Raw genomic sequence first — 24,530 nt, forward strand, 5'->3', positions numbered from 1 at the left:
CGGGGGGGAGGTGTCCCAGACTTGGGGCTTGAACTCAGGGCCTGGGCACTATCCCTGAGCTTCTTTTCCTCAGGCTAGCCCTCTACCACTTGAGCCACAGTACCACATCTGCCTTTTCTGGGAATGTGGTACTGAGGAATTGAACCCAGGGGCTTCATGCATACTAAGCTACCTTCCCAGCCTGTCTTCTTTCTCTTTTTTCACTTTCTTTGAAAGCATTGCACTTGAACTCAGCCTTGCTTTTTCCCTTGGCTTTTTTTTTTTTTTTTTCTCTCTCTCAAGGCTGGTGCTCAACCACTTTAGCCACAGCTCTGCTTCTGACTTTGTGTTGATTAATTGGAGATAAGACTCTCAGGACTTTTCTGCCCAGGCCAACTTTGAACTTCGATCCTCAGATCTTAGCCTCCTGAGTAGCCAGGATTATAGGTATGAGCCACCAGTGGCTGGTATAAATGTATATTATATTGGCATTTGTTGTTAGCCTACTCTAAAAACTGGTACTATGATTTGTAGGAATGCAGATTTTACCCCTGGGGAGGAAGGACCCTTTTTGATTAATTAATTCAGCCACTGTCTGCTTTAAGCTAGGGACTCAGCTTGGGTGCTGATGAGGATACATTTTCAGTATTTTAAAAACAAACAAACAAAAAACCCCCACAGGTTTTTGGGGGTTTTTTTTTGCCAGTCCTGGGGCTTGGACTCAGGGCCTGAGCACTGTCCCTGGCTTCTTCTTCTTCTTCTTCTTCTTTTTTTTTTTTTTTTGGCCAGTCCCAGGCTGTGAACTCAGGGCCTGAGCACTGTCCCTGGCTTCTTCCCGCTCAAGGCTAGCACTCTGCCACTTGAGCCACAGCGCCACTTCTGGCCATTTTCTGTATATGTGGTGCTGAGGAATCGAACCCAGGGCCTCATGTATACAAGGCAAGCACTCTTGCCACTAGGCCATATCCCCAGCCCCCCCACAGGTTTTAAGACTCCAACAGGAGTATCTTTGACTTAAGATCTTTGTTTGGATAATAACATCATAGTTCCATGTCAGGTAGCCTGCTTAGTTGATTCCTAGGTGTGAGAGAAATATCTGGACAAAAAAAAAAAAGAAAGAAAAAGAGAAAAGAGAGAGAGAACAAGTGCAGAAGAAATTGTTACTAGCAAAAGTTCTAATCAAAATCTGTCATTCTGCATTTGTGCATAAATATGGGTAGCTGGAGAGCTAGTCCTTTCTTCCTTAAGGATTTGAAGGATTTGTTAAAGTAGGAATACATTTATACGCATATTTTCATACTCACAGCCCACTGCTAACGTGTTTGTTTTTGAGATAACTTTGATTGATGGTTTCCTTCTTGCTCTGAGGGAGTGCTGTTTAGCTCCTGGCTGCCAGAAGCTTAATTTTAAAGCAGTCCTGAAGCTGAATACAGTGTGCAGAACCTTGACTTTTCTCCACTGCCTTCTGTTTTGTTTTGTTTTGTTTTGGCCAGTCCTGGGTTTGGACTCAGGGCCTGAGCACTGTCCCTGGCTTGTTTTTGCTCAAGGCTAGCACTCTGCCACTTGAGCCACAGCGCCACTTCTGGCCATTTTCTGTATATGTGGTGCTGGAATTGAACCTAGGCCTCCTGTATACGAGGCGAGCACTCTTGCCACTAGGCCATATCCCCAGCCCTCCACTGCCTTCTGATGACAGAAGTTATGCTTGAACTTGAAACACGGATTACATTGTTCCAGCTGCTGAGCTCTCAGAAGGGCTGGATAGCTTTCCATCCTCTGCAAAGGGAAAGGATTGATAAATAATTTTAGAGAATACAAAGGATTATAGAGAAAACAAGAAACTATTTGGTGTGTGTGTGTGTGTGTGTGTGTGTGCTGGGACTTGAACTTGGGACTTCGTGCTCTCACTTAGCTTTTCCACTCAAGGCTGGTGCTCTACCATGGGAGCCACAGCTCCATTCTCTATTTGCAGTTCAGCTACTGTTTTGTTGGGTACACACACACACACACACACACGCATGCACGCACTATAGCCTCTTTTAAAACAGTCCATCTCTACAGTTACCTCTTTTGTAATTCTTTGAGAGCATTTAATACGAGATAAATATTTTTGGTGAGTGTGTATGATGGGCTACACAACTGTCTTTTTGCTCAAGATTAGCACTCTACTTCTTGAGCCACAGCTCCACTTCTAGCTTTAGGGAGGAGGGGGTGATTAATTGGGGATAAGAGTATCATGAGCTGGCTTTGAACTGCAACCCTCAGATTTCAGCCTTCTGAGTAGCGAGAATTACAGGTGTGAGCCATGGGCATCTTGTGGGCTACACATTTAAAACACCATTTAAAATGTATAGTAACAGTATAGCTAACTGTATGCACAGTATTTTAGAGCAGATTTTAAAAATAAAATTTACTCATCTTGTACAAAGGAACTATGCCTGTCCAATGGCAACTCTCCATTTCCCCTTTCTGGCCAGTGACAATTACCCATTTTTCCCTTAGTGTCCCGTGGCAGCTTTTCGTTTCCCTCTTCCTGTCCAATGACAATGCTCCATTTCCCCCTCCTTGTCAAATGGCAACTTCCATTTCCTCACCTCACCTCTTTCTGTTGGGGTGTCTCCTGTCAGTGCTTCTCTGATCACCTCATCATGGTGTCTGACAAACCGCTGGAGGTGATTGCACCACAGAAAGGTCTCCTGTGTTCAGCCAGACAGCTGCAGGATCCAGAAACAGACCTATCCCTCAGCTCCCCGACAAATGACAAGAAGGGCAATACAACCAGCAAATCTTGCTGAGATTGTGCTTACAGGCCATCTGGCCTGTGTCTGGCTGGGGAAGTCAGCTGTACGCTGAGCATTGAAAGGCCAATTTTATGCCTTGCTTGCAATAATAGCTAGAATGGGGTAGAAATACTGATAAGTTCACTTGCCACTATTATACAGTTAATGGGCAAATTAAATACTAATATATTCACTGACCAGAAATAACTGACACTTACAATGAGGCAAGATGTGCCTGGTGTATATAGCAAGTTGACAACTGCTGTTAATGTCATTGTCACCATCATGGTCTCTCATCCCTTAATCCTTCCTTCTCTATGGCAAGTGGCCAGCACAAGACAGTAAGTAGACTTTTTCTCTTCTCTTCCCCCTCTCCTCCCAAGGAGTACAAAGAGGAGCCCAGAAGCGCTATATGTTGATCACTGATTATAGTTTCCCAGGGTTAGAGACCTGGGAGGAGGGGGAGTGACATGTTAGAGGATTTGAAATTAGATCCTTGTGCTTACTAGGCTGCACTCTACCATTTAAGCCACACCTCCAGCCCTTTTTGCTTTATTTTTGATAAAGAATCCTGTATTGATGCCTAGCCAGTCTGAACTGCCCTTTACGTTTCCTATGTAGCTGGGATGATAGGTGTTCACCCCTATGCCCAGCTTTTAATGGGTTGAGATGAGGGCGGAGGTATGTCTGTTGAACTTTTTGCCTAGACTCCCAATCTTTGGCTTCCTGAGTAGCTAAGGTCCAAGCCATCATGTCTGGCTTCACAAATTCCCCTCTGCCTCCACCCTTTCCTTTCATCTTTTGCTTTCTGCTTCTGGACCTTGGCATTTACTTGCAGCAAAGTTCATCCGGTGGATGAAGCCTCTTATCTCAGGTTGGTGTGTGCTTTCTGGCCTTGCTGTTTGCATCAGCCTTGACTACTTGGCTGTAGTGTGCTCAATCTTTTTTAGGGACTTGTTAAAGCATTTTCTAAGGATACATTTCTTTGTGTTCAACAGCCACCGTGTTCTTTCTTTTGCTCCACAGTGATGACACTCCCTTACCCCTACTCTGCAGCCTCCTCCCTGAAGCCTTGCTCAGACCTCTGCCCCATGTGCTGTGGGGAGGGGTCTGTTGAGCAGCATCCCTCCCTGACCTCTACCACTCAGGTCCTGTTAGCTGTCTCCCAATCCTAATGGCCAAAAATACATCCACACTTCCTACCAAGAGAACACAGTCACTCCAGACTGACAAACTATTGCTTTTTTTTTTGGAGGGGGGTGTGTGCTTGAACTCAGGGCTGGACACTGAGCTCTTTTGCAGAAGGCTTTTCCTCTACCACTTTGAGCCACAGCACCACTTCTGGTTTTTCTGGTGGTTAATTGGAGATAAGAGTCTCATGGACTTCCCTGCCTGGGCTGGCTTTGAGCTGAGATCCTTAGATCTCAGCCTCCTGAGTAGCTAGGATTACAGGCATGAGCATCAGTGCCTGGCACAACTGTTGCTTTAAGCAGCTGTGAATATGATAGGAATGAAAATACAGACCACAGGGGCTGGGGATATAGCCTAGTGGCAAGAGTGCCTGCCTCGGATACACGAGGCCCTAGGTTCGATTCCCCAGCACCACATATGCAGAAAATGGCCAGAAGCGGCACTGTGGCTCAAGTGGCAGAGTGCTAGCCTTGAGCGAGAAGAAGCCAGGGACAGTGCTCAGGCCGAGTCCAAGGCCCAGGACTGGCCAAAAAAAAAAAAAAAAAAAAGAAAAAAGAAAATACAGACCACACACAGACCTCCCCTCCACAGAGTGCAGTTAGGCTCACAAAGTTCTCTGTCTCTCCCCACTAATACTACCTGATGGGGCTGGGCACAATGGCAAGAGTGCTTGCCTCGTATACATGAAGCCCTGGGTTCGATTCCTCAGTACCACATATGTAGAAAATGGCCAGAAGTGGCGCTGTGGCTTAAGTGGCAGAGTGCTAGCCTTGAGCAAAAAGAAGCCAGGGACAGTGCTCTGGCCCTGAGTTCAAGGCCCAGGACTGGAAAAACAAAAAAACAACTACCTAATGTTCTGGTAGCTGTTTGTTTTGGTTTTCCTTTTTGCCCTTTTGACCTCTGAACTGTGAAATTTTACATAACTTTCTCTTGTCTTGTTTGCTTGGGTGTCACCCTGCTCCCCATTCAAAGTACTTGTTGAATGAGAAGGTATCCCATGGTGAATAGCTTAAAACAGAAAGTTTTCATGCCTTGTAGCCTGTGGTTAGGTCCAAAGGATGGCTGGTTGAACTATTCTTTTTGTGGGGGAGGGAGGCTGATATGGAGGCTTGAACTTAGTGCCTAGGTGGGCTGTCCCTTAGCTTTTTTGCTTAAGGCCAGCACTCTGCCACTTAAGCCACCACTTCATTTCTGGCTTTTTGGTGGTTAATTGGAGATTAACTATGGATTTTCCTGCCTGGGCTGTCTTTGAACAAAGATCTCTGCTTTCCTGCGTAGTTAGGATTATAGGCTTGAGCCACTGGTGCCTAGTTGGATTTATTTGTTTTTGATAGGAAAGGAGGCGGTAGGATCTGCTATTTTCCCTAATTGCAGTGCTGGTGGGTGAGTCAGTGCACTTTGCCTTTTGCTCTTCTACCTACTTACTTTATCCTTTTCTTTATAAAAAAAAATCCAGGCACACCTAGGTATATTTATTGTGTGTGTGCCAACCCTTGTAGGATCTTTTGTGACTTGCAGCTTTGAAGCCAGGTTCTCACATGCTTGTTAACGTAGGGTGGGTCACTTTCATTAGCCAGACCACATTTCATTGAAATTGGGTTTTCATTTTCTGCGACATCACTGAAACTTGGTAGAATTGTTCCAGAAGCTTTCTGCATTTTCTCCATTTTTCTCCCCCCTGTAGTGTGGAGTATTGGGTATTGTCAGAGCCTCCATGATTTTCCAGGCTTCTCAGGTCCATCTTGGGTCTAGGGGTGTTATTTCTCTCTTCCACTTGCTACCCCTGGGGTTTGGGTTTCTTTTTTTAGGTTTATGTTTTATTTGATACTGAATTGGCCCCTTTTTCTGTGGCATACTAGCTTGTATACAACTCATTCTTCTGCCTTCCTGGAGTTCTGTGTGACTGTTTAGTCCTAGATTGGGTCTGTCTCCATTCTTTTTAGTGCTTGGGATGGTGGACAGTAGGGAATTCAGAATTAATTCAGAATTATTTTGCTCTCTTCCAGTCATAGCAAATTGACCATATCACATTGTCTAGTGTGGTGCTCTCTCTCTCTCTCTCTCTCTCTCTCTCTCTCTCTCTCTGTTTTTGGTGCCGGTATTGGGGCTTGAACTCAGGGTGACCTGCTTGCTTGTGGCTTAAATCTCCATGACTTGAATCACCCTTGCAGCCCAGCATTTTGCTGGTTAGTTAGCTAGAAGTATATAGTTTCATATACTTTTTGCCAGAGCTAGTTTTGACCTTGATCCTCCAGCTCTTAGCCTCCTTAGTAGCTGGGATTAAGGCATGAACCACTGGCCCCTGGTAGATATCTACATTTTTTTTTTTTTTGCCAGTCCTGGGCTTGAACTCAAGGCTTGAGCACTGTCCCTGGCTTCTTTTTGCTCAAGGCTAGCACTCTGCCACTTGAGTCACAGCGCCACTTCTGGCCGTTTTCTATATATGTGGTGCCAGGGAATTGAACCCAAGGCTTCCTGTATATGAGGCAAGCACCCTTGCCACTAGACCATATTCCCAGCCCCTAGATATCTACATTTTAATTAATTACAGTTCAGTTCCTTATTGGCAAGTGTTCCACAGCCACACGTGGCCAGTAATGATGCTCGGATGAGAAGATACAGAACATTCTACTGGGCATTGGCTGGTCATTAGATATATCCCATAATGCACAGCAGAGGAAGAACTTACCTTTTTTTTTCTTTTTTCCTATAGCATTGTGATATTTCTGATAATCCAGTTCAGTGTTCCTCCTTCCCCAGGGGGCAGCTCAGAAGCAATAGGTGACTGTCCTTGAAAAGTGTTGATGATGTCCAAGTGCCAGTGGCTCATGCCTGTAATCCTAGCTAATCAGGAGCCAGAGATCTAAGGATTGTGGCTCCAAGCTAGCCTTGGCTGGAAATTCTGTGAGATTCATATCTCCAACTAAATCACACACAAAAAAAGCTGAAAGTGGTGCTGTGGCTCTCAAATGGAAGATTGCTAGCCTTGAACAAAAGGAGCTCAGGGACTGGGCCCAGGCCCGGAGTTCAAGCCTTAGGACCAGGAAAAAAAAAAAAAAAAAGCTAATGATGTATTTTATGGTGTCTGGATGTAACTTGAGCTATATAACATTCTTTTAGTGCAGGGACCTGGATGGCTTTAGGTGTCCTGTTGTTTGTGTGCTTTGAAGTGATTTTCATGCACTCTTTCTTGCAGGTGCTAAGAGATGGTACTCACAGGTCTCAACTTCATCTAAGAATCAGGTGTTCCAGGTGTGCCAGAAGAGCTGACTGTGAACTTGGGCTCCCTGCTTGACTAAACCTTCACCGCAGCCCCTGGAGACCCAACAGCTGAGCAGGACTGCTCGGCTTCTCTTGATGATGGGTATTGGTAAGAACACCACATCCAAGTCAATGGAGGCCGGCAGTTCCACGGAAGGCAAATACGAAGATGAAGCGAAGCATCCCACTTTCTTTACTCTTCCGGTAATAGTAACCCCCTTGCCTTCTTTTGTTTGCGGACCACTGTAAAGTAGTTCCACGTGGGCTTTCACACTTGTGTGTTCAGTGAACATGGAGGCATGGAGGATGGTAGGATGTTGACTTTGGGCTGAGTCTCCTGACCTGGCTGGGCTCTTAGACCACAGTCACCTGCTGGGATTGACTCCTGAGGGGAGACACATTGTTACTCATGTTTTAAAAACTGGCCCAGTGCTTATTGGAGGAAACTGAAGTCTTAGATTTTTCTCTCCAAAAATGTGCTCTTACAAAATAACATGTAGGGTTGGGAATATGGCCCTGTGGCAAGAGTGCTTGCCTCATGTACATGAAGCCCTGGGTTCAATTCCCCAGCACCACATATATAGAAAACAGACAGAAGTGGCACTGTGGCTCAAGTGGCAGAGTGCTAGCCTGGGGCAAAAGGAAGTCAGGGACAGTGCTCTGAGTCCAAGCTCCAAGACTGTCTCCCGCCCATCCCCCCAAAAAAAGAAGAACAAAATAACATGTAATGCAACCTCTACTGATATTGCAATGGGAAAGAGGGGGTGGGGAGATGACATTATTTTCAGCCCGGCGTCCCTGCTTGGTACTGGAGCAGCAGTGTCCAGTGTAGAGGTAGTTTAATCTGAATAAGTGCTATTGGTTAGACAAGGATGAGTAGATTCATTCATCATATTCAATAGTAGTCACACTTATTCCCAGATGCAGGGTTGTGACTTGTTATGTGTAAAGTTAGAGAGAGCTTGCCTCAAGGTATTTTTCCTTCCATTGTTGAACGTGTGGTTAATGACTGGGATGTTCAAAAGACAGTTCTGGGATTTGTCTCCTCCTGGTAAGTTTAAGTACAAACAGGTTTCATTATTTGATTTCATACATGTAAACTATCTACTTTGACCACTTACCCCCAGTTCTTAATTTTTTTTAAGTTGCTTTCTTTCTCCTCCTCCTCTACTTCTTCGTGTGTGTGTGTGTGTGTGTGTGTGTGTGTGTGTGTGTGTGTGTGTGTGTGTGTGTGTGTATGCGTATGCGTATGCATGCCAGCACTGGGGCTTGAATTCAGGACCTCCCACTCTTTCTTGGCATATATTATATTGTATTGTATTATATTGATGTGTATGTGTGTGTGTACACGCAAGTGTATCAGTCCTGGGGCTTGAATTCAGTGTCTGGGTACCATCCTTGAGCTTTTGTGCTCAAGGCTAGCATTTACCATTTCTGACTTTTTGGTAATTAATTGGAGCTGAGAGTTGCACAGATTTTTCTTGCCTGGGATGGCTTTGAGCTGTGATTCTCAGATCTCAGCCTCCTATGTAGTTAGAATTACAGGTGCCCCTCCTCCTCCTCCTCCTCCTCCTCCTCCTCCTCCTCCTCCTCCTCCTCCTCCTCCTCCTCCTCCTCCTCCTCCTCCTCCCCCCCTCCTCCCCCTCCTCCTCCCCCCCCTCCCCCTTCCCCGCCTTTTCTGTTTATGTGGTGCAGGCCTTATGCATACTAGGCAAGCACTCTACCACTAAGCCACATCCCCAGTCCCAAATAATCTTTTCTTTTATTCTGGTGCCGAGGCTTGAACTTAGAGCCTCATATTCTCACTTGGCTTTTTCATTCACTTGAGCCACACTTCTAGTTCTGTTTATTTTGCCAGTTCATTAGAAAAGGGACTTTTTAGGATCCTCAGATATTAGCTTCCTGAGTAGTTTAAGATTACAGGTGAGCACCACCAGCACTGGGTGAAATCATCTTTTGTATGTATCTGTTGGGAAGGTAGTTTTAAGAATTACGTTATTGGCTTGAAGATAATGGCTCATACTTACAAACTTAGCTTCTTGGGAGGCAGAGATTGGGATTATGGTTTAAGGACAGCCTGGGCAAAAAGGTACAAGATCACATTCCAACCAATAATAGCTAGGTATGGTGGGGCTATCAGCTGAGGTACATAGGGAGCTGAGATAGGAAGGATTGTGGTTTCAGGCTAGCCTGGGCAAAGACCCCATCTCAGCAAATAAAAGCTGGCCCAGTGACATTCTTCTGTCATCCTTTCTACAGTGGGATGCATAAATAGAATGATTGCTGTCCAGATGAGCCTAGGCAAAAATTGAAATTCTATCTCAGACAAACTAAAGTAGAAAGGTCTGAGGTTTGACTCAGCAACAGAGTGCTTGTCTATCAAACTAAAGCCCTGAGTTCAAACCCCAGTACTATGAGAGAGAGAGAGAGAGAGAACGAACACTATGTTTTGCCTTTTTAAAAGAATAAAAATAGTTAATCTGAAAATAATTGGTTTAGTATTAAATAATTGTCAGGCCTGCTATCATGGTGGGTGGATTACACCAGATCCTAAATAAGTGAGGAATTGAGTTCTGAACCTTCTGTGCAGAGGTGTGGCGATCCAGATGTCCCGTGCCCTTGGCTTTCCATGTGTCAGAAGCAGCAATTCACACAGTTTCTGTTGGAATAACAGCATAGGCACACTTGGCCATTAGTTTAAACACTGGCCTGCTGTGATACAGATTCTCCTATGACACCCCAGAGGTGGCTCCTGTCCCTCCCTCCCTTCTACACCTGCCGTCATTCCAAGAACTGATTAGAAACAAACACTTCAGCACCATCAGCTTTGCTTGGTACAAACAAAAAATAACTCATTCTTGAGCAATGGTCACTCCCACCATTGAAGTCAAAACTAGCCCCGTACTTGGAGGCAGACAAACCTGGGCAAATTCCAGTAGAGGAAGCTGCTTTTGTGGGTGAGTAAGTACAATAGCTTTAGGAGGCAAAATTCAAAGTGCAAATTTGGTTTCAAATCCTCTTACTAGGGAAAAGGGACATCATGTCACATAAATGGATTGTAAATATACAACCAGTTTGTGTTTTTATAAATTCGTGGTCAATTTCCTGAGAGGAGAGATGACAAGATTGTCCTCTGTTAAGCACTTAAACACTCCAGAGACAAAGGGATCAGATAAGAATGGCCCCCAAAGAGCCTGGCCTGTCACAGCCTTCCCCCCTCTAGGTCCAGTCCCTCACTGCCTTCCCTTTCTGTTTCCATTCCTATGTTCTGATGGAACAGGACAAGGGAGCAATGGAGACAGGGCCAGTCTCCTTTTAGGGGTGAGGGTGGCCTCCCACTTCTGTTGTTCCACTGAGCTATACCTCTGCCTTGTGTCCGTCTTTTGGGGAACATTTAGGCTGTGTCCAAGTACTCAGTAGTTCAGAAAATGTTCCAGTGTCCCATGGTGAACATAGGACCAGGTAAACAAGTACCAGGGGCATGGAAACTTCGGGAAGATAAGTTTGTGTATGTGTAATTGTTAAATCTAGGACATACCTATCTTAGAATGGCCAGAAGGGCCACTTGTCCAGAATTATAGCAAAATCTTCTCCTTCATCTTGATTCATATTTTAACCCCCCTCCCATGTTAAAAAGTAGAGTTTTATTTTAATTCTCATTTGCATAATTTTAAATGAGGTGGGACAGCTTTCTGTATGTTTATTGTATATTTTATGTTTCTGTGAATTGTATATTGCTAGCTTTTGCCCATCTCCTTTGGCTTTTTAAAAATTATGATTTGGTGTGTTCTTTATGAGTTGTTGATATATACCTCTTGAATGATATCTTAGATTATCATGTCTTCTTTGCGTATTTAAATCATAGTGATGGAATTGAAATTTTACATACTCTGTCTTCTAAAAATGTCTGTGCATTTCGTCTTTTTTTTTTTTTTGGACTGGGGATTTACTAGTATTTTTGAAATCAGTATCCTATACTTGCTAAATATGTTATTACAATGTCGTTGACTGAGTGCCAGTGGCTTACACCTGTATACTAGGTACTTTGAGGCTGAGATGGGGAGGATTGCAGCTTGAGGCCAGTTTGGCAAAAGGTTTTCAATACATCCATCTCAACCAATTGTTTGATGGGCATGGGCCTGTCACCACAGCTATAGCAAGAAGTATAAATTGAAGGATTATAGTCCAGGCAAAAAGCAAGACTAGAGCAAAAGGGACCTTTCTAGAAAGCTTGAAACTCTTGAGTTCATACCCTGCCAAAAGAAACTGCATAGTTGCACCATTACCATATATATAGCTAGCAATATTATCATATGTACATTTTCCTCAGAATTCCATATTCCATGTAAAATTATTTTCCTTTAAGTGTGATAGCTGTTAATGGTCTATAATGAGGGTGGTGGTTTTTGTTTTGTTGTTTTTTTGTTTTTTGGGTTTTTTTTTTTGCCATTCCTGGGGCCTGAACTTAGCTTGGACACTGTCCCTGAGCTGCTTTTTTGCTCAAGGCTAGCAGCACTCTACCACTTGAGCCACACCACTGTAATGGCGTCGGAGGGATGGGCGATCCCCCATCCCTCCAAGAGTCCACCACTCAGAGACAGTCTCAAGTAAAAAGATGAATTTATTGGGGAAATTCCGGATGGACCGGTCCCAGGTTTCAGAAAAACATATAACACAGAACAGGACAGTGACACAGAGACTTCTGAAGGATTTCCAATGGAGAGCTGAATTGGGACGCAATGGGGACACCAGACACAAGACATGTGGCATGGTGTAATGGCGCCTGAGCTGGCCTGCCCCTAAATAGGGTCAAGCCACAGGGAGCTCCTAGTTCCAAGCACTGGACAGACAGGTTCAACCTATAGGCCATGTGCCACCCCTGCCTCTTGGGATTCAGGAACTCCCATTACCTAGGGATGGGGCTTCCCTTCCTGTAGGAATCCAGGCACGCCTATCAAGAATTGGCATGCTGATTCTGGGAGGGGGGGACACTATTGTTTACAGGGAGAAGGAATCTTCCCTGGCCTCTGAGCAGAGGGGGCAGGGGAGATAGCGGAGATGGAGTCAGCTTCTATCCTCTTTCACTGGCCAGGTCTGACCTCCATATTACACCACCAGTTCTGACTTTTTCTGTGTTTGTGGTATTTAGGAATGGAACCCAGGGCTTCATGCATACTAGGCAAGCACTCTTACCACTAAGCCACATTCTCAGCCCAAAAATGTACTCTTTACTTGACTTACGTAGCAATAACCCCTCTGCATATCACCCTTTAACAATAAAAAAAAATGTTAAACTCATTATAAGGACTAGGAATATGGCTTTGTGGTAGAGTGCTTGCCTAGCATGCATGAAGCCCTGGGTTTGATTCCTCAGTACCACATAAACAGAAAGGCCAGAAATGGCGCTGTGGCTTAAGTGGTAGAGTGCTTGCCTTGAGCAAAAGCAGCTCAGGGACAGAGCTCAAGCCCTGAGTTCAAACCCTAGGTCTGCCCCCCTCACCCCCCCCCCCAAAAAAAAGTACATTCTTTTTTTTTTTTTCTTTTGCCAGTCCTGGGCCTTGAACTCACTGTCCCTGGCTTCTTTTTGCTCAAGGCCAGCACTCTGCCACTTGAGCCACAGCGCCACTTCTGGCTGTTTTCTATATATGTGGTGCTGAGGAATCGAACCCAGGGCTTCATGTATATGAGGCAAGCACTCTTGCCACTAGGCCATATTCCCAGCCCCGTACATTCTTTTTTGTTTTTTGTTTTTCCGCGGGGCTTAAACTCAGGGTCTGGGTGCTGTCCCTGAGCTTTTTTGCTCAAGGCTGGCACTCTACCACTTTGAGCCATAGTATCACTTCTGGTTTTCTGGGATTAATTGGAGATAAGAATCTCACAGACTCTCCTGATTGGGCTGGCTTTGAACTGTGATTTTCAGATCTCAGCCTCCTGAGTAGGATTACAGGTATGAGCCACTGGTACCTGGGTATTTCTTTTTGGGCAATATCACTCCTTCCCTTGCTCTTTCCCAGTTTTTTTTCCTTTCATCCCCAAATTATTTTTATTATACTGTAATAGTGATTACTTTGGGTGTGTGTGAAAGCTTCTTGCTTGATTTCCATATCCTTTTTTTAAAAATATGGTCCCCAAAACTTCATAAGGTTTTCCATATTCTTTAGGATAGATTCCTAGGAATCTAGGAACCTTGGATGAACCCAGTGCTTCATGCATGCTAGGCAAGCACTCTTCCACTAAGCTACATTCCCAGCCCCCATGGCCCAATAAGCTTCCTTTACCTGAACAAAAGGGGAAGCAGGCTCATCCAGCTTTAGCCCGTGGAGCATAGCATACTCTTACTCCATCAAAAATACACACAACTGTAGGCCATATCCATCAGTAGTTTTGTGTAAGAAAGCCCAAAGTTTTGCTGTTGTGATATGTGGAGATGTACACTTTGGAGCTCTTAGAATGGCAGGAGGCATTTTGGAAAGGACACATTTCTGTACGGCACCCTGTCTTAATGAATGTTTCTCCTCAGGTTGTTATCAATGGAGGAGCCACGTCCAGTGGGGAGCAGGACAATGAAGACACTGAGCTCATGGCTATCTACACTACGGAAAATGGCATCGCAGAGAAGGTAGCTCTCTCTCACCCCAGGCTGCTGCCGTTCCTGTGCTGCAGGAAACTGGACTGTTCCCTGGTCTGGAGCTGTATCTGCTTTTGTGTGTGTGTGTGTGTGTGTGTGTGTGTGTGTGTGTGTGTGTGTGTGTGTACGCGCTCGCATGCACGCATGTGCATATGTAAAGTTATTAGTATCGTAGACTGTTATATTCTCACAGTTCAGTAAATAAGATAAACCATCAGTGAGTTTCCATAGGTTACAGATGCCTTTGAGGAAATTCTTTGGCCAAAGCAGTGGAATCACACCCTGTATGATTCAGCTTTGCATCACTACAATGAAACCCTCACCACCTTCTACTCTCTCTCCTCATGGATCAAGTTGAAGATCAAGTGGTTTTAATGGGCTACTGGCAAGGACGGCTCATCAGGGTGGAGAGTGTATGTGAGCAGGTGCTCATATCCTGAGCTTGGGAACAGAGAGAGGAGGGACAAACAGGTATTCATATTTCTCTTCAAGGCCATATCACTGGTGGCCAAGGGATGTCTCATTAAAGCCTGCCTCTTTTTGACACAGGATCTTGTTCTGTAGCTCAGGCTGACCACCTTGAACTTGTGAGCCTCCAGCTAGGTTCTACCTCTTACAGGTCCATAGCACCTTCTACTAGTATGATACTTTGGTGGGGAGTATATTTAACCTCACCACCACCACATACTGTATGCTTTGTTACTTTGTAAGCAGTAACACTCTGTACCTGTGAGGGTTGTCAATTATGTGATGAAATTGAACTGACTTTGTGTAACAAGCTTGTATCCATAGTTGAATCATGGCTGAGCATAATGGTTACACCCATTCAAGGGCTCCTTAATCAGGTTTAAAATGAGTTTGTAGACAGACTCAGAGAACTCAGGCATACTACCATTCTCCCAGCGATTTCTAGAGAAAGGATACAGATGAGAATCAGCAATGGAAGAAAGGAATGGAGGCAGTGTCTGCATGACTGGAGGCACGCTGCACTAGCCTTCTTCATGCAGTCAGGCAGCCAGTGTCCTGATGGTCCCCAGTCACAAGGTGTGACAAAACTCAGCTTGTTCCCAGCCAGAGAAGCTCCCTGGGGCCACAATGTACTTACTGGATGTAACTCCTTTAGGTGTGGCTGACCACTGTGGCAGCTGACTTTCATCAGTTTCCCATCCCCAGAGGGCAAGCTGAAGCTCATGTCCCGAGCCCCTTGCTGTAAATCACATTGTTAGTGCAAGCTCTTGGCCAGCCTAAGGCTTTGGGGTTTTTCTTGTTGTTGGTGGTGGTTGTTTTTAAGCCTCTCTTCAGAGTCAAGATATTCCAGGAACTTAGAAGTTATCTTCCGGGTGCCAGACAAGCACCACACCAAGGTGCAGGGTTTGGGCAGTTCAGTCCTGTTGAGTGACACTTCCACACCCAGACTCCTTACCTGCAGGAGCCATTCCTACCCACTCTTCAAGAGACACACTGTCCATTCTGCGTCATTCACTGTGCAAATCTTCCAGTACCTACTTTTGGAAAAGAAGACAGACTTCTGTCTTATAAAGGTCACATTCGGTTACATTTGGATTAGACGAAATGTCAACTTACATCAGACATTTACCTTTAGGCTCTAGAAGGTGAGGTAGAACTAACTGTATCATTGCTTGTGTTAAGGGATCTTTCCTCATGTAAAGTTGAGTGACAGGCACATGGAGCCAGCATCTTTCTTTTCTTTTTTTTGCCAGTCATGGGGCTTGAACTGAGGGCTTGAACACTATCCCTGGCTTCTTTTTACTCAAGGTTAGCACTCTGCCACTTGAGCCACAGCACCACTTCCAGCCTTTTCTGTTTATGTGGTACTGAGGAATTAAACCTAGAGCTTCATGCATGCTAGGCAAGTGCTCCACTAGGCCACATTCCCAGCCCAAGCCAGCATCTTTCTTTGGGCCAGATTCATTAGATAAAAGCACTCATTGGACTAGATCAGGTCAAGGTCACAGTCATCATTTTCATCTTTTGTGTGTGGGTGTGTGGGTGTGGGCGTAACATCTTTTAATTTTGTTTCCTGTGAGGCGTTTTGTTTGCTAGATTATAAAAGATTTGAGGGGGGGGGGAAACCCCATACACCTCAGGTTCTAAGAAATGCAAAATTTATTTTCAAGGTTTAGACTCGAAAGCCTTTTAAAGGCTCTGTGGGTGAACTGTGTGTTACCTTGAATCTTCTGTTTGGCTCAGATGTTGCATGAGCTCAGAAGTGATGCCAAGGCTGACTGGAAATGTCTAGGCTATCTGAGTCTAGTCTTTGTGATGGTTATTTATTAGTTTAGCAAACATACAGCACTTAGCATTTAAAAATTTTTTTTGCTGATGGGGGGGTGGATTTTCACCTAAACTGCATTTTTTCATTTGTTTCTTTTGTGGTGCTAGACATGAAACCCAGGACTTGAGCTTTAGAGGCTGGCAGTCAACCACTTGAGCCATGCCCCAAGCACCTGTTTCTTTCTTTCTTTTTTTTTTTTTTTTGCACCAGTCCTGGGCCTTGGACTCAGGGCCTGAGCACTGTCCCTCGCTTCTTTTTGCTCAAGGCTAGCACTCTACCACTTGAGCCACAGCGCCACTTCTGGCCATTTTCTGTATATGTGGTGCTGGGGAATTGAACCCAAGGCCTCATGTATACGAGGCAAGCACTCTTGCCACTAGGCCATATTCCCAGCCTGTACCTATTTCTTTTTTTGGTGGGTGTGGGGGTAGGGGATTGGGCAGGACTAGAGTTTGAACTCAAAACCTCATACTTGCTCAGCTTGCTTGGCTGGTGCTTTACCATTTGAGCCATACTTCTAGCCTGACTTTTTGTTTATTTGTTTTGTTTTTGTTGCCAGTCTTGGGGGCATGGATAGGGCCTGAGTACTGTCCTTGGCTTCTTTTTGCTAAAGGCTAGCACTCTGCCACTTGAGCCACAGCGCCACTTCTGGCCATTTTCTATATATGTGGTGCTGGGGAATTGAACCCAGGGCTTCATGTATATGAGGCAAGCACTTTTGCCACTAGGCCATATTCCCAGCCCCAGCACTCTACCTCTTGAGCCACAGTGCCACTTCCGGCTTTTTTCTGCATATGTGGTGTTGAGGAATCAAACCCAGGGCTTCATGCCACTAGGCCATATTCCCAGCCCTAACCTGACTTTTACAGGTTATTTTTTTAGTCTTATGGACCTTGCTAGCCAGGCTGGCTTTGAACCTTGATCCTCAGGTCTCAGCCTCTTGAGTAATTAGGATTACGGGCATGTTTGCTTATCTTTGTGTACTGTTTTTATTAGTTAAAAAAAATGTGAGCCATTGTATTTACTTTTGAATTTTGCTACTTTTACTTAGTGTTGTTGCCTGAGTCATGAAGTGTTCCAGCGGGAGGTAGATAGTCTGTATTTTCAGTACAAAGATGTCTATGATGGAGTAGGAAGGGCAGATCAGTACTTGTGTTTGAAAATGACTTAACATTTTATATTTATTCATTGGCAAGAATTGAAGCCTTCGAGACTTTATAGTCTCAATCTGGAGCATCTTTGTCCATGCAAGAGGAGCTGCAGGCTTAGAGGGGCACTCTGAGCAAGTTGGGGCTTCTCAGGGATGAGTTGATACCAAGGAGACACAGAACTCCCAATTCTGAGAATTGACTACCCTCCCTTCCCACCTCCCTGAGAAAACAGACCTGATCTTTGTTTCAAAGGTGTCCGCTGCTCAAAATAATGGAAGAAGGATGACTTTGGGATACGTTGTTTTTCAGCAACAGTGGGTTTGCTGAGCTGGCATTGACTTAAGTCCATTGTCTTCTCCCTCCCCCTGACAGAGTTCTCTTGCGGAAACCCTGGACAGCACTGGCAGCCTGGACCCCCAGAGGTCCGACATGATTTACACCATAGAAGATGTTCCTCCCTGGTATTTGTGCATATTTCTGGGGTTGCAGGTAAGATAGGTCCTTCAGGATGTGTAGTCTACCAGCAGATGCTTGAATTATCTTTAAAATGTGTTGTGTGTGTGTGTGCACGTGTGCACACACATATGCTAGTACCAGGACTTGCACGCATGCATGCATGTGTATGTGCATGCATACACTAGTACTAGGACTTGAACTCAGTCTAGGCTCTGTCTCTTCACCTTTTCACTCAAAGCTGCCACTCTACCACTTGAACCATAGCTCTATTTCTGGCTTTCTTGTCCAAGCTGGCTTTGAAACACAATCCTCAGACATCAGTCTCTCGAGTAGCTAGCATCACAGGTATGAGCCACCAACATCTAGCTAACTTTTGATTTTTATTTGTTGAGGATTTTATTGTAAAAAATTTATTATTTTTTACTTTTTGTTATATTGGGTTTAAACTCAGAACCTTACACTGCCTGGCTGGTGTTCTATTGCTTGATCCATACCTACAACCCACCCTTTTGCCTGTTACTTTGGAGATAAATCTTGTAGATTTTTCTGCCAGGGCTTTCCTTGAACTGTGATTCTCCATAACTCAGCCCCTTGAGTAGTAGATAGAGTTTTAGTTACAAGCTGCTGCTGTTCGACTATGAATGAGAATTTTTAATATCAATTTTAAATTTCTTTTTTTTTTTAATGAGAATATGAATTCTAGGGCTTGAACTCAGGGCCTGGGTGCTATCTCTGAACTCTACCACTTTGAGCCACAGCTCCATTTCCATTAACATCGATTTTATAATAGGAAAAAGAAGGGGGGGAAATGTTCCAGGAGCAGAAAAATAGTGATATAAAAGGAAGAAAAAAGATGGCAATAGAATAGAAAAGAAGACAGAACCAGGTGCTCTTGACTCACGCCTATAATCCTAGCTACTCAGGAGGCTGACATCTGAGGGTCACAGTTCAAAGCTAGCCCAGGCAGAAAGGTCTGTGAGACTCTTATCTCCATTTAATCACCAGAAAACTGGAAGTGGCACTGTGACTCAAAGTGGTAAAGTGCTAACCTTGAGCAGAGAGCTCAAGGACAGAGTTCAAGCCCTATGACAGACCAAGAAAAAAAAGAAAGAAAGAAAGAAAAGACAGACTAGAGCAAGGAGGAAATCAGCATAACTAATCAATCCACAACCACATCAAGCTTTGCCATAAAGTATGGGTGACCCCCAAAAGGTACCCTGTTGTCCAGGTCACAAGTCTTACTTATGCACTTCCCTTCTTTTTTTTTTGGCCAGTCCTGGGCCTTGGACTCAGGGCCTGAGCACTGTCCCTGGCTTCTTCCAGCTCAAGGCTAGCACTCTGCCACTTGAGCCACAGCGCCGCTTCTGGCCATTTTCTGTATATGTGGTGCTGGGGAATCGAACCTAGGGCCTCGTGTATCCGAGGCAGGCACTCTTGCCACTTGGCTATATCCCCAGCCCCGCTTCCCTTCTTAAAGAAAGGGAAATCGTGCTGTTGGCCACTTTGCTGAGTTTCCAGCAGGAGGGAAGAGTGGATTGGGAGACAAGACAGGAGGTGACCCAGCTGGTCAGATGTCCTGCCTCCTGGGGTTTATCGTTTCTCTGTTGTTTTAGCTTGAACTGTGTTTCCCATGTCTGAGTTTCTACACTTCCTTGTTCAGGTTAGTGTGACCAGTTTCTAGATCCCACAGAATCAGTCTTGTTGTCCAGGCATGTGTGTATACTTACAGCTGGGCTGTGCCTAGTGACTGACCAAAGGATGTCCTGGTTAGGTTTTCAGCCTCTTAACTTCCCATCAGATATCACAGCTCATGGCGGCTTAGCTGTAAGGTATCTAGCAAAGGAAGAACCAGTAACCTTCCTCAGATTAAATATCCCAAACCAGGTGCAGAAAGCAAATTTTTGTTGTGTGTGCTGATTCTGGGACTTGAACTCAAGGGCACTGTTTTTTTTTTTTTTTTTTGTAGTTAACTAGAGATAAGAGTCTCATGGACTTTCCTGCCCAGGCTGACTTTGAGTCACAATCCTCAAATCTCAGTCAACTGAGTAGCTAGGATTGCAGGCATGAGCTATGGGGGCCTAGCCAAGGAAGCAAACTTTTTGAAATTTTTATATTGCAGATGTTTGTAGAAGTCTCCCCTAGTAAAACAAGAATAAAAGCCACTAGCCTTGCAGCCTCACACTTTTTTGGGGGCTGGGGGCTGGGTTGCTTTTAGGGCCTTGCTCCTTGCTAGGCTAGCTACTCTACCAGTTGAACCACACCTTCAGCTCTGCCTTTTACTGGCTATTTCATAGCTGAAGTCTAGTGAAGTTTTCTGTCCAGGTTGGCCTTGAACTAAGATCCTCCAAATCCTGAGTATTAAGGGTCAAAGTATGAGCCACTGATGATGATGCCTTTGTACTCTTCCTGACTACAAATTGTACATAAATGCATGAGAAGCCCTGAACAGTAGTGTTTCCTCTCCCTCACCCCCCACCCTGCCACCAGGACACACCTGGACTGTTGGGCTTTGTGGGCTGCAGTGTGTTGGGAAGATTTGGTCATAAGTGAGAAGAAGGAAGTTAACAGAACAGAAATAAACAGAAAACTAGGGGAAGAGAGGCAGAGAAGGAAGGGAGCTGTGAGAGATGGGGCTGCCCTCCTAGGGCTTTAGGACTGAGGAGGAGGTCTTCTAAGGAAGAGCAGGATGAGCTTCTTTCTGAAGGATTCCTGTAGTTACTGTGCCTTTAACCCTACTGAAACAGATAAATTCTGTTTGCCAAAAAATGCCAGGTCACAGGGGAAGGTGCAATGTGCCTTATGCAATGAATGAAACTCATGTAGCTTTAATCCCCAGACATGAAAGAATAAACCACTCCCACACAAACCATAGACTAATTTTTTTAGGAATCTGAGTATAAAAACTAAGCAAATAGAATCCTAGAAGAAAATACAACATGACTAACCAGATTTTGCCCTAAGAATGCAAAATGCAGTTTGCATGAACAAGCTAGAGGAGAAAGGCTCTATAGTTTCGCAATCAGTGGAAGGGGAATGACAAATATTTTCTAGTAAAAAAAATATGCAAGCTTGTGCTTGCATGCATTCATGCAAGTCATCACTCTTAATTAAAGATGGAAATAGAATAAGAAAATATAATGAAAAAGAAAAGAAGTGATTCAGCATGTTAAGAATGGATGAACCTAAAAACCTAGAAATCAAGGCTAGACACTGGTGGCTCACATTTGTAATCCTAATTACTCAGGAGGATGAATCTGAGGATAGCAGTTCAAAGCCAACCCAGGCAGCAAAGTCCCTGTGAGACTCTTACCTCCAATTAACCATTCAAAAACCAGAAGTGAAATTGTGGCTCAAAGTGGTAGAGTGCTAGCCTTGAGCAAAAGAGCTCAGGGACAGCACTCAGGCCTCGAGTTCAAGCCCCACAACCAACAAGAACCCAAAGCAGCAGCAACAATAACAATGAAAGTCTAATCCCTGTGGTCCGTGTGTACCTTAGAATGGAATCAGGAAAGAACACGGAGGGCTTACTTTCCCACTCTGCTGCCCCTCTTGCCTACAGCACTACCTGACGTGCTTCAGCGGAACCATCGCGGTGCCCTTTCTGCTGGCCGATGCCATGTGTGTGGGGTACGATCAGTGGGCCACCAGCCAGCTCATCGGGACCATTTTCTTCTGTGTGGGAATCACAACCCTGCTTCAGACAACATTTGGATGCAGGTGAGATTGGGGTGCCAACATGGGATGCTGATGCCCCCAGTAAGACCCTGAGCCCCGGCCATTTGCCCAGGGTTGCTTGGAAGGACCAGTTGAAGTTGGGGGGGGGTGTCCTTGGGACCACCAAGCCCCCACCTTGCCCCACAGTGTTTCTTCTCTTAATGGAGAGCACCATCCCCTCCCACTTGTACAACTTAGAAACTCCTCTCTGCTGTCCCCTGGCTGGCTAGGCCCTCACCCCCAGCATCCCACCTGTTCTACCTTGGGACTCCTCTTTCTGACCCACTCCGTGTCCTGCCCCTGCCATCTTTCTACCTCCTGTATCCTTCTGGGCTGACTAGACGGTTCCTCTACTCTTCGTTCAAATTAAGATGTACCTGGTGCCCAGCTTGTCTCTTGTTCCCTGTCCCTGTGTTTCTAGCCATACCCCTCAGTCATGCCTACCACAGTTCCCCAGTGCGCTGCTGTTACATCTTTCTGTTCCATTCACTCCCCACCCACCTAGATGCACCTGCCCATCCTCCATCCTGGCTTGTCCTTCCCTTCTTGTGACTCAAGCCTGACTCCCTGGAAGCTGCTGTTGCTCTCTCCTGGGTTTCCATACATGTGTCCTGTGTTCACTTTTCTGCTATTGCTCTTGTTCCAGCCTGCCCTTTTTGTTTTCATGTTGTTTTTTCCCTTGATGCCCAGGCTGTAGTTTGTTTACTTTTGCATCCCCCAAACCCTGCTTATATTGTTAGGGAGCTGGCTCAGAAAGGATGCAAAGCAAACTTTCCTAGCTCTTCCTGCTTTCTGCTTTCTGCCCTCTGTGAAGTGTGGCCCTTCCCTTTCCTGGGGTCCTGCTCACTCAGATGAAGTGGGTCCCTGCTCAGTATTGTCCTTAGAGAATAAGCCTGCTGATTCTTGCTCCTTCATAGACAATCACAGTCATGTTTAGCCTTCTCTGTTGGGGAAGGGCAGTGTGAAGGGAGCTTGGGAGTTGTAGGCTGTGTTCTCATGAACCAGAATCCTCAGGCTTCTCCTCATGGCTTCTTCACTGGGGGGAAGTGAGCTGCATGCTGAGAGGTGTTGGTGGCAGATTGCAGTGTAGATGGCGTCTATGGCGGCTTCCTCCCAGGTCTGCTAGGGAGGAGAGGCTGTTTTCACTGGAAGTCATGAAGCTGACAAGCTTTTGGGGGTTCATTCAGCCCCTGCTAGATTATTTGCAACCACCATCCATGCCATGCCAAGCAGAGGAGGGTCTCCTCAGGAGAGAGATGGAGGTCTTATTGACCTGCCAGGGAAGGAGATGAGCTCAGGCCTTCCAGAGAGGACTCAAACCAGGCTGTAAATGTGGTGGCAGCATCACACCTTCTTTTGGCATGGCAGTCAAGGCTCTATGTTACAAGGCAGGAGTGGATGGAGAAGCTTTTGTTGGCCCAGTGGCCTTACCTTGTTTGGAGCCCTGGTCTTTGGGAAGTGGGTCTTTTTCTAAACAGCTGATTTAGAGGTGAACTTATAGGCCAGTCCATCTGTAAATCTGAGCCAATACCTACAATTGGGAATGATTAGCTGTGCCAAAGAGGGGACTTGAACACATCTTTATTGCAGCAACATATGCCTATGGGAGCTATACCCCCATATCATGCCGAGAGCCAGATCTGGCAGAGGCAGCAAAGGCAGACAAAGTTGCTTAGTGACCCAGCAAGAGCTGTTGGCCACTTTGGGTGAGTACTGCTCATCCTGGTAGGGGACCCCTTTGCTCATTGTTAGGGTGTTAGATCCAGATCCAGAGAACCTCCTTGGTCAGCTCATTTCTCCTTGTCTCCTCTGAAAGAGCAGTGACCTGAGAAAGAGCGAAGGAGGAGCTGACACCTGGTGGGAGGAACCACAGGTGCGCCCCCCCCCCCCCCCATGTAGTACCAGCTATTAGAATAGCCATGGCAAATGAGTATACACTGGTTGGGGGAGAAGGTTCTCTGGGACACTTTGTGTTATACTGGTCTCAGGGCATGGAATTCCTCTGGCTGTTGGGGTATATGAGTGCTCACACTCTTAACCTAGGAGAAGAGGAAGAGTCCTGACTCAGTCCCACAGACACTTAGTGACTCATCCATGTCAAGGTGTGGGTGACTGGTGGTGGCATGCAGAGGTGACTGGGTACGTGTGATGAGGTCCAAGACTGCAGTGTACAAGGAGGCAAAGATGCCCTAGAGGGACTCGGGGAGTCAGGAGGGTGCTGGTCCTGGAGTCTCCTCCAGGACCTTTGGGCTCAGGAGGGATGAGGGGGCATTTTCTAATCTGGCAGAGCAGGAGCAGAGGTGGGAAGTCATGGCTTGATGTGGGATTCCTTAGAATTTGGAATGGCATGAGAACCTGTGTTAGCCTCTTTATCAGGACACCCACCTTCTGGGACCATGCTTTGAAGGCTTAAGCCTACAGAATGTGGCAGGTGAGGAGGTAGAGGAACCTACGTAGTGAGCCTTAGGACTTTGGCTAGGTGATCTCTTTAGTTCCTTTGTGAAAGTGAGATGAAATATACCTGAGGTGACCTGTGGATGGCCTTTTAAAACATTATCATTTTTATAAAAGTGATATACAGAGGGGTTACAGTTACATAAGTCAGGTAAAGAGCACATTTCTTTTTGGACGTTACCCCTTCCCTCTTTCTCTCTCTTTCTCTCTCTTCTAGTTTTTCCCTCCCATCCCTACCCACAAGTTGTATAGTTCATTTTCAACATAGTGTCTAGTGAGTACCAGTGCTGCATTTGTTCACCCTGTGGATGGCCTTTTGTCATCATTTTAATGATCTGTTGGGTTTTTGTGTATTGTTATATAAACTTGCTAAGATATTTTGCAAAGTTGTAGGCTGTGAACTCATATGGACATCCTGTTGGTTCTTTTAGATGCTAAGGGGACCATCATCTTAAGCCATGAGTTACCATATTAATAACATGATCCTAACAGGATTAAACAAATAAAGCACTTGGAGTAAGGGGGATTCAAAGGCTTGAGTACTACAAAAGGAAAAGCAGATGGTGTCCTGGCGATTGCAGGTGTTCTGTGTGGATTTGGTTTGATTTTGTAGTTCCCTA

At 45.4% G+C, this 24,530-nt stretch overlaps 1 protein-coding gene across 3 annotated transcripts in view; it reads left to right on the plus strand.

The window, feature by feature from the left end:
- The window catches only part of Slc23a2 (solute carrier family 23 member 2), a 119,328-nt gene that overhangs the window by 57,935 nt on the left and 36,863 nt on the right, over nt 1–24,530 (plus strand). For all 3 annotated transcript variants that reach the window (XM_048348842.1, XM_048348841.1, XM_048348843.1), the window contains 4 exons: nt 7,147–7,415; nt 13,732–13,830; nt 17,659–17,775; nt 21,302–21,459. In XM_048348842.1, coding sequence (XP_048204799.1) covers nt 7,308–7,415; nt 13,732–13,830; nt 17,659–17,775; nt 21,302–21,459 — 482 coding nt within the window. In that variant the 5' untranslated portion in view covers nt 7,147–7,307. The remainder of the gene's footprint in view (nt 1–7,146; nt 7,416–13,731; nt 13,831–17,658; nt 17,776–21,301; nt 21,460–24,530) is intronic.

Source organism: Perognathus longimembris, chromosome 6 (genome assembly GCF_023159225.1).
Source record: "Perognathus longimembris pacificus isolate PPM17 chromosome 6, ASM2315922v1, whole genome shotgun sequence".
Classification (NCBI taxonomy): Eukaryota; Metazoa; Chordata; class Mammalia; order Rodentia; family Heteromyidae; genus Perognathus; species Perognathus longimembris.